The following is a 15,467-nucleotide window of genomic DNA, read 5'->3' as shown; positions in this document are numbered from 1 at the left end:
TCATCATTTCATGCAAAATGTGTTATTTTCTGTACAGATAATCAATATTTTCAGTGACCTTTTCTGAGTAACAAAAAACTGCTATAAAGGGGACTATCCTCCTTTATTGAATATGAATGTAGAACCCATCATTGGAAAGAAAACTTGTTCTTTTTGTGTAAATCACAAATTGTTTACTTAGAGATATTTACTTTTCAAAGGATTAAAATAAAATAAGCTGACAACTACATATTTGCTATACAATATTTATAATGAGTCTTCTGAACAAAATAATTATGAATAAGACTATATACCCATGGGCTTTATTATAATTACAAATTATCAGTGTTTCATTTCCACTAATGTACCACACATTTTACTAGCTCCTTTATGTAAATAAAGTAAATTCTGACTCTAGTTTGGAATTCAAGGCCTTCTATAATTGGCCCTATCTTCTATTTTTAGATTATTCCATATCTACTTTGGGGAAACCTCTGCTTCAGATTAATTTGTTCACTTTCCTCTATGCATACCTAAGGATTTTTTGCTCCTCTGTCTTTCTTCACATCTTATTGGCTACACCTAAAATCAGTCCTATTCCTAGAAAACCACTAATACCAAAGCTTACCGATTTTCCCTCTCAATGCAAAACATTTCGTATTAAGACATATTGTTTGTCAATTAGCACATTTAATTGCTAAGCAAAAATATATTAATCACTTGTTATATTAGGAACAATGCTAGATACTGTAATAAATGCAAGCAATACGTTTCTAAATATCCCATGTATCAAAGAAAAAAAATGACAGTAAATTTTGGATATATGTTGATCTAATGTATGACAAAAGCATTACATTGAAACTTGGGATGCAGTTAAACAGTGTTAGGGTAAAACTTACACACTTTAACGATATTCATTAGAAAAGTAAAAAATCTGAAAATCGAATATCCAGAAAGCCAATAATTTTTTAATACAGAAAATTAAACCCAAAGAAATCTGAAGGAAAAGAAATTAAAAAATGTAATAATAAAGGCTAATGAAGTAGTAAATTAAGTTGTACAATAGGGAAAGCAAAGCAGTCAAAGTTAGAGTCTCCATAAAACCTAACAAAGCTGATAGACTGTTATGAAAACTTATTTAGGAAAAAAAGAGAAAGCACCAAACATCAATATCAGAAAATTAAAAATAGGCATCATTACAGATCCTACAGAAAATTAAAAATAAGAACGTTTTCCAATAAATGGACTCATATTTTGAATCCATAATCCATATTTGAATCCATAATTCAAATCCATAAATACAGATTCATATTTTGAATCCATAATTAATAATTCTTCCCCAAAGAAATTTCTAGTCAGATAGCTTCACTGGTTAATTCTTTCAAGAATTTAAGGAAAAATTAACACTAATCTTACACTAAACCTTCCAGGAATCTAAAAAGAGAAAACATTCACTTATTTTATGGAGCTAGAATAACCTTGGTGCTAAAACTTAACAAGAAATAAAAAAGAAACATGCATGCTACCTTCTTTGTGAACATAGAAGGATAGGCCTAAACAAAATATTAGCAGATCAAGTCTGAAAATATGCATGAAGGATAAAATGTCTTAAGGTTGGTTTTGTTTTGGGAATACAATCTTTAAAAAAAAAAATGAATGTAATTAACCAGGTTAATAGAATAAAGGGAAATTACATTCATCATAGTAAATGCATTTGATATAATTCGTCCCTAGAGTAGAAAGAAACTTCCTTAATCTGATAAGATACCTACAAACCATTGGCAAATATCATACTCAATGGAGAAAAATGGAAAGATTTCCAACTGAGAATTAGAACAACACAAGGATGTCTGTTATTACCACTTCTATTACATATTGTATAGATATTTTAGCCAGTGAAATAAGGTGAGAAAACGAAATAATATGTACAAGAATAGAAAAGTAATGAATAAAACTCATTACTTACTAATGAAATTATTATCTACTTGAAACAATCAAAAAGGTCTACAACTAAACTATTATGACTAATGAGTAAATTTAGCAAGTTTCTGTAAAAAAAAGTTATGTTACCCCCCCCCCCCTGGTTCATGACATTTTTGTTGAAAAGATCATGGCCAGTTACACTGTAGACATTTTTGATTGCTTTGATTATTTCTTCAGAATATTATTCAATATATATTTTTATATACTGTATTTGATTAAACTGAAAGCTAAATCTTTGGCTTAACTGGATTCCAGTTGACTAGTTGGATGCTTTGGCAAGAACACTTCAGAGTACATGACACTGCATATCATTAAGAAGTCAGAATGTCCGGATGTCCCATTATGAATGAATGGTTCTAAGTTTCATCAGTGGTTGTGTTGGTGACAACCACATTGCTTCATTTCAAAGTTGCATTTTTCTCCGTGCAGCTCTGTGGGGCGATACTTGGGTGTGATGGCAATATTCAGTCCCCTCACTCATCTTCATCAAACAGCTGCTAGTATCCTCTGAAGATCCTTACTTGAATCAATTATTTCAGTGGGGTATACTGATTTTGAGTGAATAATTTCTAGTGTTTTGATGTATAAATAGGTAGACAGTGAGTAGTCCACTGAAAGCAATAAATCTTAAAGAAAGCATAGTTCAGGATAAACAGCATCTTATTTCTCTTTTGGTTACCTGTGATTTTGGATGACTTTATTTAACATTTAAATGAATCTCAAGCATGACTACACTGTCCTTTCAGTTGATTAAGTTAAGTTAAGCTTGAATTTAAAACAGCATCTAGTTGACATTTTCAAGACTCTGAATGACTCCAGCAATAACCTGGATTGTAAATCGATTAATCATAGTCTTGTCAAGTAGAATTCCTTGTAGAGCTTGTTTATCAAAGTAGAGTATAAAAGGAGAAAGTAGAAAGGGGTATGGAAAAACTAGTCAGAAGCCAAGAAATTATTTCTTTTTTCTCTAATTCTTTAACATTCAATTTGAAATCGGTTTCAACTGGTTTATAGAGAAATGAGAAAAGTTGAAAAACTCTAAAATAGCTTGTTTAGAAGAAAGAGCTGGCAACGAATGAGTTACAAAATGCATTTTTGAGCAGAAGCAGCATTTCCATCTGGAACTTTTATTTAAACCTTATCTCTGCCTTGCAGCTGTACCTGGAAAGAAGGAAGAGAAAACAACCAAGACAGTGGAGCAAGGTAAAAAAAAATGAAGGAGGTTGACATTATCTTCTTTAGAAAGACAACAACATGAGGAGGAAAGCACTGGATTCAGACAGGAGGAAGACAATAACCGTTCTATCTATTGCTCTCTATCACTGTCCTTGCATGCTTTTCTGTTTCAGGGAGGATGTGAGGCAGCAATCTGGGTTTTTGTTCTTTTGTGTAACTAAACTTTGAGTATAAGTTCAGAGCAGGAAAACTCCAGACTTCTTAATTATATCAGGGAAAATGCTGAAGATGATTGGGAACAAGGAAATGATCTGGGGTAACTGGTAGACATTTTTCTGTTTGCTTTGTGCTTTTACCACCACCTTACTGATCATAGTTTAAAGAATAAAGATGGCACAATTCAACTGATGCAAAAACAACATCTAACGCTTAAAAAATAGTATGTAACACTTAAAGAGGAAAAAACACCAAAAGTAAATTATTTGAGCTTATATTGTGACTTCAGCAAGTGATTCTCCCAAGAGGTCTGAAATTTTAATATTAAAAATCATAATGTTATAAGTAATGCATTTTATTTTTATTTATGCAGCTATATAGCACATATATCACTCCAAAATTTGCTTGATAGAAATGCAAGAGTAGAGTGAAAATATTTAAAGTGATGTTGGGCCTTCTGTTAGAGCTTAGCGTGCTAATAATTTTATTTATGATTCCCCCACTGTTTGTTTTTTCATCTATCATATTTACTAGTTATTGTAATAAAACAGAACTAGTAATACTTTTGTCAAGAGTGAAATCAACATAATTTTTCCTCTGAAATTTGCGAGTAATTAAGTTCCTATTATCAAAAATTTAGCATTTTTGATATGAACAGATCAAGAAAATCCTTTAATTTCTCACATTTCAGAGAAGTTAAAGTTACGAATTCAACTAAGTTAAATGATTGGTCAAATATTTATTTCCTTGGGCTTTTCAAAACAAAATCAGATTACAATTATATTGAAAAGTTTTCAAATCAATTTTGGCTTCTGGGGACTTCCTGAAATTTTAGAATTCAACAGAATGTTTCTATCAACTTCATTTGATGTGGATATTTCCATCTCTGACAAAGAAAGCAGAGGAATGGTACGACATCCAGTTTTAACTCGTTCACTTAGGCAAGGAAGGCCCTGAGCCTAAATTTCTTCTGGGGGAAAGAAAAAAGAACAAAAACGGAATGACTTCTGTCTGACCTGCCTATTCAACAAGATGTAGAGCTCAAACAAGAAAACATGGGAAAAGATATGGAAAATGATAAATTCCTAGATAATTGCACAGTCCTTACATAAGCATATTTCCTTATCAAATCAACTTTACGACAGGTGAGATAAACTATCAAACCGTGTCAATTTAACTGTTTCATAGTTTTTTTTCTTCTAGTATAAAGGTGTTCATTGCTCATCTTTGGCATTTGTAGCTTTGCTTTTAGAGCCAAAGCATATTAAGAGAAGACTGACAACAGTGTAAAATGCCCAACACTAGTACTTGTACCTAAAAAATAAGTGATTTAAACACAGATTGTTTATTTTTCTTACCTGCATGTTGGTGTCAGTTTCATTAATTCTATAATGTTTCCTCAGGTAGGTAGGAGACTAGAATTGGTTCTTAGAAATGTGAACTTACTTCTTCAGATAATTTTACAATTCATTTTTTTATGAAAGATACCTTTTATCATATAAAATCTTAGGCTTTTAGCTTGTATAAAAAATGAGGTTCTTTCAATGGCTCTTTTTATATTGACTTAGTAAATCATTTCAATTTAAATATCGTAAAGCAATAGCTTCATATAATTCAACTATAAATACCATAAGAAATAGAATATTTGGGTAAATTGCGTATTTTTGAGATGATATGTCTATGACTAATCATTGATATGAAAAATATATTTTGTGATTTAAAAAATCAAAAGTTTATGTAAAATTAAGTCAATGATATTCTACAGATTTCATCAGAGTATTCTAAAATTTATTCATGAGATGAGGCTTTAAATCTATTTTGTACTTCTGCAGTTTTTAGTTATCTGTAGAAGTATAAATAATCTAAAACTAGTATATAAGGCATTGAAGTATGATTAAATAGTTTTTAAAGTCATTTTTATTCATTTAAGCTTGTACTTATAAACTTGCACTTGGGAAAAATATTATTTACAAACTCTTACTAGATTTAAAATACACTTGGTGATCTATATAAAATTGTGTATATTGAACCTCTGTACTTGGTCTGAATTATAATTGTACTCAGGACACATTGATTAAGCTAAACTTCACATTATGGGAAATTCATAGAGTGAAAGGTGGCATGAATTTTATTTTAACATAATGTAGTAAACTAGACATCATATCACGTAAGAAGTAGAAATTTAGTTAATCTAACTTCTGCAAAAGTCCAAAAATGTAACTCTATTTTATCTCTAACTCATGATGAACCATGTGTTTTTTTAGTTATTCTTTTTGTGAAGATCTTAAAATGGCTGGACTGGAATTTTGAGTATAAGGAAACACTTTATAAATAATTTCTCTACTTTAAAGGTGTACCTTTAAAGATGTACACACACACACACACACACACACACACACACAACCACCACCATTAATTATTCCTCCTTGTTTAGAAATCAGTTACCTAGAAGTATCAAGAGATACAAATGTTTAATACAATAAATGTTGCTATCCTTGTAGTGAGAGCTAAGGAATGCCAAAGATAAAACCTTACAACATTTGCTAGGTGCTGTGTGATACCATATGAGAATTCATCTTTAGATATTCTATATTACATCTAGAGGAAGTACATCATGTTTCATTAAGCTTAACTTATTCATTTGTTGATATTTAACTTCTTATAATTAGTGAACATTTTGCTCCTTGGTATTCATTTTCTAAATTGACCTGCTTCCTATATCCCATTTACATTTCTCTTTTCAATCTTGCTTTCATTCAGAAGAAAATTTTTAGTAATATTTGTTTGTTACTAGGCAGATAAGCAAAACAGTCACTCTAAGGAAGCTTCCAGTGGCGTGCTACTTCCTGGGGCAGGGAAGGACATCAGCCAAGACGATTAATTTAAAAAATACAATTAACTTTGAAGATCTGAACTCTAGATTGGAGTCACAGCATCTCTCTATTTTTAATTGTCTTCCTTCAAAGTGACTTAAATCCAACAGTAAGAAGGTAAAGGAAATAGTAATAAATTCAATCACTTGCAAATTATTTTTCCTTTTCTTTCATTCATTCACACATATGCATGACTTCACTTCAAGTCTTCTTTAAGAGTCCGTTCTAGAAGTCTGTAACAGTGCTGGAATACAGTATGTGTTCAATGATATCTGTGGGTTGAATGAAAACCGAGGGATTTTTGAAGAAAGGACTGTTAGGTGATCCAGATTTCAATGAACATGGCCTCTAAATATTGTGTAATTAAAAGAATATTTTAGTTCATCAAAATATGATTTCAATTAGTGAAGTTTGTCATATTTCAGAAACCAGGACATAAGTGATTAAATTCTTCAGTTTTAAAGTGGAACTAGTAGAGAAAAAATAATAATTAAATATGTGTTATTCATTAACGACATCATGTTGTTATGATCTTTGCTGATGGTGTTGTTACATAAACAAAATTGCCTGCAGTGAACAGTTATCATATGGATAAACATATTGAAAAATTAAATTGTAGTAATTGCAACTATTGTGAATTTCTTTAAAAACTTACAATGAAAGAGAAAGTTAAACAGTTGCCCAATTAATACAATAAATGATTCTAAATATAGAAACATTAGGCCTATCATTTCCTTTCTTATTTTTACAACTATGGAGCTGAATTAGATGATCTCTTACTGCTTCCAAGTGTAAAATTTTCTATTCAACAAAGTTTTTAAGTGGTGTTTCCTTACAACAGAATATAGAGTCTATTTCTTCTTTAAGGGAAGGCTAGTCTAGAAGGACTTACAGTTCTAAGACTTAGAGATTCAAATGCTAAGGGAAACCACACTATAAACTTGAATACCTATAGATACTTCAGTATCCTAAAAATAAACTGAAAGTTTCACTACAGACATATTAAGTACAGTTTTCCATTCTCTTAACAATTAAAAATCACTTCAAAATCATTAAATAGAAACATGACAGGAAAATATTCACAAAAAAAGATTAAATAGAATTTACATGCCTATTTACCACAAGAATAAATCTTAACACAATTAGTAATCATTTTATTCAGGATAAAACTGGAACATGTGGTTCATAAATGTATCCAATGCAGTTCCTTTCCTATAATAAAAAAATTCTGCCTTGCCTTAAATTAAGAAATGTTTCTGAATTCACAAACATGCTAATTTATGTTCACCTGTAGAATTTCTGTCTTTCTTTGCCTTTGATTCTATTTTGTAAACAATGGTGCCCTACATAATTGTATTAGTGTTTTAAGTTGTCATAACAGCAGGTGAAACCCAAATGCTAATACATGCTTTGTGTTTTTGTCATTGTCTTCACTCATCTTTTCAGATTCTTCTGTTCTTTGTACATGCACTGGTCTACCTAGAATATGTGATGTGTACTTGTAGATTTATCCCATATTTTCAAGTGAATGTTAACAATAAGAGTAATGATTTCCTGACAGAAAATTATTTATTTAAATAAGTAATGTTTATATTTTGTGGTGTGTTAACATTATTTTTAAAAGATTAGTATTATGTTTAAGATCAATGGAGTAAAATTGAAAGTTTAGTTAATACAAGTTGTATTTAACTATTTGCTTAATGTGTGATTATAAAATACCCCATTTGCACATGTGGACTAAGTCATGCTGTTGACCCTCAATAAATGTTAAATGATAACAATACTATTGATTCCTGTGAATTCCAAACTTTTTGACAACAGTTTGTGCTTTGATTGTTTAATATTTATTGAGCGCCCACAACAGACTAGGCGCTGGGGAATGGGTGTGAGGAACATGAGGCGGGCTACAGAGAGAAGATGGTTTACATGTGGAGCTTATACAGCATGTGAAAATGAGTATACTCTGCATATTTGTGTATTTTATATATTTTTGAGAGAATCTTTAGCAATTCTCCACTGTCCCTCTTGCTCACATAGCACATATCACTTTTTTTTTTACGTTTATTTATTTTTCAGAGAGAGAGAGAGCATGCCTAGGGGAGGGGCAGAGAGAGGGAGAAAGAGAATCCCAAGCAGGCTCTGTGCTGTCAGCACAGAGCTCTACGTAGGGCTTGACCCCACCGACTGTGAGGTCATGACTGGAGCCAAAACCAAGAATCGGACGCTTAACTGACTGAGCCACCCAGGCACCCCCACATTTCACTTCTTACTCTTATTTTATTTAATACTTTTAGAATGTTCTTACAATTATTTTATCTTATGTATAGGAAATTCCTTTTAATAAGCAGACAAATCTAAATCTTACTCATCACAGCAGAACAACATCTATTCAGAAGAAATTTGTATTGTTACATTGATCTCCTGCAGGGTGCCACATTCTGCCATGAAACATTTGGTTCATGTGATTCACACATGTATTAGTAGGAATGCCATTCAGTGCCAAAGAGAATTCCAGCCCAATAAAGGAAAAATGTGTGTCAATGCTGTTGACAAGATTTGGAGGTGATGCTATGAGACACATTGTGCTGTACCTTTTTCTCTCAAAGTTAAAGCTTCTTTGTTATTAATGATCCATTTTCTCTAAAAAGCTAATGTGTGACTTGATCACTCTTACTTTATGCAGGATATACTAGAGGCAAGTACAGGTCACACAGGGAAATCATGGTAATGCCCAATTTCTGTTTCCATGCAGGTATTCTGCCTTTCCATTATCATGAAAATGAATTATTCATCTGCCTATCTAGCTTCTGTGACCAATTTTTTTTAGAGATTCTGAGCATTTTATGAAGAGGCACACTAACACTTCAAGATTGCCCTAGGAACCTCCCCTTACACTTCATACTGGGGTCACCAATCTTAACACCAAGTAACCTTATTAACTGCAGGTCAGAGATACTGGTATATAGTTGAACTTAATTACTGGAAATTATCAGAACAGACAACATACCCTAAAGCAATGTGTCGTTCCTACTATGCCTGCATTTTACTCTTACCATGATTTATCAAAGTAGTTTCTTTTTTTTTTTAATTTTTTTTTTTAACGTTTATTTATTTTTGAGACAGAGAGAGACAGAGCATGAACGGGGGAGGGTCAGAGAGAGAGGGAGACACAGAATCCGAAACAGGCTCCAGGAGGCTCTGAGCTGTCAGCACACAGACCGACGTGGGGCTCGAACTCACGGACGGCGAGATCATGACCCGAGCCGAAGTCGGCCGCCCAACTGACTAAGCCACCCAGGCGCCCCTCAAAGTAGTTTCTTAATGGAAATATTACCAATCTTTTAGTTTCTTAAAAGTAACATTTTTACATAAAATGTGTGCTCTTGCTTCACTCATAAGTCTCAAACCTTCTCTTGATTTACCTTCAAACGAAGCTTCATGTAAAAATAATAGAATGCAATTTTGAACCATTTCTTAAAGCCCAGTCAAATCTGTAAATATGAAGAAAGTTGTCATATGATCTGTGAATTTAATGGTAATGAACTTCAGATGTCTTTTATCAATACTTAATATAATTTTATAATTTTAAAACAGTGAAAATATGCATTCTTATTATCTACGTCTTAATATTAGGTTGATAGTTCCTTAAGTCATCCTTAAATCTGTAATATGCCATTTTTATTCTCCTCATAGTGAAATTCTCTTACAGATCTTATTTTTCCTAATATATAATTTCAATAACCATCACCCAGATTTGGCATGTAAAAATATTTTTTAATTATTTAACATAGATATTTGGAATTTAATATTTTGTTCACCAGTGAGAAAAATCAACTTTGTTTGTTTCTTTGATACCCTAGGCTAGATTGTATAAAGGAATGTGGAAATGCATCATAATATTTACCATACAACACATCATGAAAATGCCTCCTTACAAGCTCAAGTATATCAAGCTGCTAATTATGTCTTATTTTTCTATTAATATTTCCTTCCACTCTTGTTATTATCTTGAAGCCATATATGGGTTGGATCTTTTTTTTTTCCTTAGAAATCTTTAGTAGAAAGTAGATTATAAACTATGTAGCAAAGTTTACTGGTTATAACATGGGTTGTTTCCTGCGACTTTTTGTTCTTTTTACTGACTTTTCCTTCATTTATAAATCAATTTTCTATTAAAGACCTATTTACGAAAAAAAATTGGCATACACTACCTTGAATAAAATTGTGTAAAAACCAATTGTTATGCTATATCCTGTTAAGCTCCATTCTCTAAAAATCAAATTGCAAAAATCATATGAAATAGCCCCACATAAAAATGCATTGTTACTTTCTCCTTGTTGTAAATGAAATTATACATTTTAGGTGAAATAACTTCAAGAATGAACATGAAAATTTTATCAACAGTCTATATAAAATTTACCTGTGCCTTATTGGTTATTACCACCCCAATTTTTCATAGAATGATGATGTAGTATAAACTGATTAAAAAGTAATTCTTTTAAAAAATGAAAATTTAATTCAGATCTTCTTTGGAATTCTAAAATGGCAAAATATGTTAAGAAATTTTTTCATTATTATAGCTTGCAAAGTGTGAGGTTTTTTTACTTGATTCTTATACCAGGAAAAAAAAAAAAGATACTAATCAGATTACCTATACAAAACATCTATATTGTCCTTAAAATCTTGATAATAAATAAATAAATAAATAAATAGATAATAAAAGTCATTGTGAATAGTTCTTAACTTGGAATTAGCACTTGTATTGTGGTCCTTGGGGAAAAAAAACTGAAGAAAGCCAATGGTGGTTAAAAATGTCAGCCTCCTTGAACAGTGCAGTACAGAGGTATCTCAAAATAACATGTATAGCTTAGTCTACCTTTCCTATAATTTATCCAGTGACATTAGGTTAGTTACCTGCCTTATCTAGCCTTTTTTCTTTTTTTTTTTTTTTTCTGTATATAAACATTTTTTTTCTTTTTTTTATATATATTTTTTTTATTTTTTAATATATGAAATTTACTGTCAAATTGGTTTCCATACAACACCCAGTGCTCATCCCAAAAGGTGCCCTCCTCAATACCCATCACCCACCCTGCCCTCCCTCCCACCCTGCCCTCCCTCCCACCCCCCATCAACCCTCAGTTTGTTCTCAGTTTTTAACAGTCTCTAATGCTTTGGCTCTCTCCCACTCTAACCTCTTTTTTTTTTTTTTTTTTTCCTTCCCCTCCCCCATGGGTTTCTGTTATGTTTCTCAGGATCCACATAAGAGTGAAACCATATGGTATCTGTCTTTCTCTGTATGGCTTATTTCACTTAGCATCACACTCTCCAGTTCCATCCATGTTGCTACAAAAGGCCATATTTCATTTTTTCTCATTGCCACGTAGTATTCCATTGTGTATATAAACCACAATTTCTTTATCCATTCATCAGTTGATGGACATTTAGGCTCTTTCCATAATTTGGCTATTGTTGAGAGTGCCGCTATAAACATTGGGGTACAGGTGCCCCTATGCATCACTACTCCTGTATCCCTTGGATAAATTCCTAGCAGTGCTATTGCTGGGTCATAGGGTAGGTCTATTTTTAATTTTCTGAGGAACCTCCATACTGTTTTCCAGAGCGGCTGCACCAATTTGCATTCCCACCAACAGTGCAAGAGGGTTCCTGTTTCTCCACATCCTCTCCAGCATCTATAGTCTCCTGATTTCTTCATTTTGGCCACTCTGACTGGCGTGAGGTGGTATCTGAGTGTGGTTTTGATTTGTATTTCCCTGATAAGGAGCGACGTTGAACATCTTTTCATGTGCCTGTTGGCCATCCGGATGTCTTCTTTAGAGAAGTGTCTATTCATGTTTTCTGCCCATTTCTTCACTGGGTTATTTGTTTTTCGGGTGTGGAGTTTGATGAGCTCTTTATAGATTTTGGATACTAGCCCTTTGTCCGATGTGTCATTTGCAAATATCTTTTCCCATTCCGTTGGTTGCCTTTTAGTTTTGTTGGTTGTTTCCTTTGCTGTGCAGAAGCTTTTTATCTTCATAAGGTCCCAGTAATTCACTTTTGCTTGTAATTCCCTTGCCTTTGGGGATGTGCCGAGTAAGAGATTGCTACGGCTGAGGTCAGAGAGGTCTTTTCCTGCTTTCTCCTCTAAGGTTTTGATGGTTTCCTGTCTCACATTCAGGTCCTTTATCCATTTTGAGTTTATTTTTGTGAATGGTGTGAGAAAGTGGTCTAGTTTCAACCTTCTGCATGTTGCTGTCCAGTTCTCCCAGCACCATTTGTTAAAGAGACTGTCTTTTTTCCATTGGATGTTCTTTCCTGCTTTGTCAAAGATGAGTTGGCCATACGTTTGTGGGTCTAGTTCTGGGGTTTCTATTCTATTCCATTGGTCTATGTGTCTGTTTTTATGCCAATACCATGCTGTCTTGATGATGACAGCTTTGTAGTAGAGGCTAAAGTCTGGGATTGTGATGCCTCCTGCTTTGGTCTTCTTCTTCAAAATTACTTTGGCTATTCGGGGCCTTTTGTGGTTCCATATGAATTTTAGGATTGCTTGTTCTAGTTTCGAGAAGAATGCTGGTGCAATTTTGATTGGGATTGCATTGAATGTGTAGATAGCTTTGGGTAGTATTGACATTTTGACAATATTTATTCTTCCAATCCATGAGCAGGGAATGTCTTTCCATTTCTTTATATCTTCTTCAATTACCTGCATAAGCTTTCTATAGTTTTCAGCATACAGATCTTTTACATCTTTGGTTAGATTTATTCCTAGGTATTTTATGCTTCTTGGTGCAATTGTGAATGGGATCAGTTTCTTCATTTGTCTTTCTGTTGCTTCATTGTTAGTGTATAAGAATGCAACTGATTTCTGCACGTTGATTTTGTATCCTGCAACTTTGCTGAATTCATGTATCAGTTCTAGCAGACTTTTGGTGGAGTCTATCGGATTTTCCATGTATAATATCATGTCATCTGCAAAAAGCGAAAGCTTGACTTCATCTTTGCCAATTTTGATGCCTTTGATTTCCTTTTGTTGTCTGATTGCTGATGCTAGAACTTCCAGCACTATATTAAACAGCAGCGGTGACAGTGGGCATTCCTGTCGTGTTCCTGATCTCAGGGAAAAAGCTCTCAGTTTTTCCCCGTTGAGGATGATGTTAGCTGTGGGCTTTTCATAAATGGCCTTTATGATCTTTAAGTATGTTCCTTCTATCCCGACTTTCTCAAGGGTTTTTATTAAGAAAGGGTGCTGGATTTTGTCAAAGGCCTTTTCTGCATCGATTGACAGGATCATATGGTTCTTCTCTTTTTTTTTGTTAATGTGATGTATCACGTTGATCGATTTGCGAATGTTGAACCAGCCCTGCATCCCAGGAATGAATCCCACTTGATCATGGTGAATAATTCTTTTTATATGCTGTTGAATTCGATTTGCTAGTATCTTATTAAGAATTTTTGCATCCATATTCATCAGGGATATTGGCCTGTAGTTCTCTTTTTTTACTGGGTCTCTGTCTGGTTTAGGAATCAAAGTAATACTGGCTTCATAGAATGAGTCTGGAAGTTTTCCTTCCCTTTCTATTTCTTGGAATAGCTTGAGAAGGATAGGTATTATCTCTGCTTTAAATGTCTGGTAGAACTCCCCTGGGAAGCCATCTGGTCCTGGACTCTTATTTGTTGGGAGATTTTTGATAACCGATTCAATTTCTTCGCTGGTTATGGGTCTGTTCAAGCTTTCTATTTCCTCCTGATTGAGTTTTGGAAGAGTGTGGGTGTTTAGAAATTTGTCCATTTCTTCCAGGTTGTCCAATTTGCTGGCATATAATTTTTCATAGTATTCCCTGATAATTGTTTGTATCTCTGAGGGATTGGTTGTAATCATTCCATTTTCATTCATGATTTTATCTATTTGGGTCATCTCCCTTTTCTTTTTGAGAAGCCTGGCTAGAGGTTTGTCAATTTTGTTTATTTTTTCAAAAAACCAACTCTTGGTTTCGTTGATCTGCTCTACAGTTTTTTTAGATTCTATATTGTTTATTTCTGCTCTGATCTTTATGATTTCTCTTCTTCTGCTGGGTTTAGGCTGCCTTTGCTGTTCTGCTTCTATTTCCTTTAGGTGTGCTGTTAGATTTTGTATTTGGGATTTTTCTTGTTTCTTGAGATAGGCCTGGATTGCAATGTATTTTCCTCTCAGGACTGCCTTCGCTGCATCCCAAAGCGTTTGGATTGTTGTATTTTCATTTTCGTTTGTTTCCATATATGTTTTAATTTCTTCTCTAATTGCCTGGTTGACCCACTCATTCGTTAGTAGGGTGTTCTTTAACCTCCATGCTTTTGGAGGTTTTCCAGACTTTTTCCTGTGGTTGATTTCAAGCTTCATAGCATTGTGGTCTGAAAGTATGCATGGTATAATTTCAATTCTTGTAAACTTATGAAGGGCTGTTTTGTGACCCAGTATATGATCTATCTTGGAGAATGCTCCATGTGCACTCGAGAAGAAAGTATATTCTGTTGCTTTGGGATGCAGAGTTCTAAATATATCTGTCAAGTCCATCTGATCCAATGTATCATTCAGGGCCCTTGTTTCTTTATTGACTGTGTGTCTAGATGATCTATCCATTTCTGTAAGTGGGGTGTTAAAGTCCCCTGCAATGACCACATTCTTATCAATAAGGTTGCTTATGTTTATGAGTAATTGTTTTATATATCTGGGGGCTCGGGTATTTGGCGCATAGACATTTATAATAGTTAGCTCTTCCTGGTGGATAGACCCTGTGATTATTATATAATGCCCTTCTTCATCTCTTGTTACAGCCTTTAATTTAAAGTCTAGTTTGTCTGATATAAGTATGGCTACTCCAGCTTTCTTTTGGCTTCCAGGAGCATGATAAATAGTTCTCCATCCCCTCACTCTCAATCTAAAGGTGTCCTCAGATCTAAAATGAGTCTCTTGTAGACAGCAAATAGATGGGTCTTGTTTTTTTATCCATTCTGATACCCTATGTCTTTTAGTTGGCGCATTTAATCCATTTACATTCAGTGTTATTATAGAAAGATATGGGTTTAGAGTCATTGTGATGTCTGTATGTTTTATGCTTGTAGTGATGTCTCTGGTACTTTGTCTCACAGGATCCCCCTTAGGATCTCTTGTAGGGCTGGTTTCGTGGTGACAAATTCCTTCAGTTTTTGTTTGTTTGGGAAGACCTTTATCTCTCCTTCTATTCTAAATGACAGACT

The 15,467-nt window shown here is 33.5% G+C and overlaps 1 protein-coding gene across 1 annotated transcript in view; it reads left to right on the top strand.

Annotated features, from left to right (window-relative positions):
- The window catches only part of TRDN (triadin), a 391,552-nt gene that overhangs the window by 265,583 nt on the left and 110,502 nt on the right, over positions 1 to 15,467 (top strand). The window contains exon 22 of the mRNA XM_042987108.1: positions 3,118 to 3,165. Within this exon, the coding sequence (XP_042843042.1) occupies positions 3,118 to 3,165 (48 nt within the window). The remainder of the gene's footprint in view (positions 1 to 3,117; positions 3,166 to 15,467) is intronic.

The sequence above is a fragment of the Panthera tigris genome, chromosome B2, assembly GCF_018350195.1.
Source record: "Panthera tigris isolate Pti1 chromosome B2, P.tigris_Pti1_mat1.1, whole genome shotgun sequence".
Taxonomy (NCBI): domain Eukaryota; kingdom Metazoa; phylum Chordata; class Mammalia; order Carnivora; family Felidae; genus Panthera; species Panthera tigris.
Note: the sequence above shows the minus strand (reverse complement) of the source record. Positions and strands in the feature narration are given on the sequence as shown.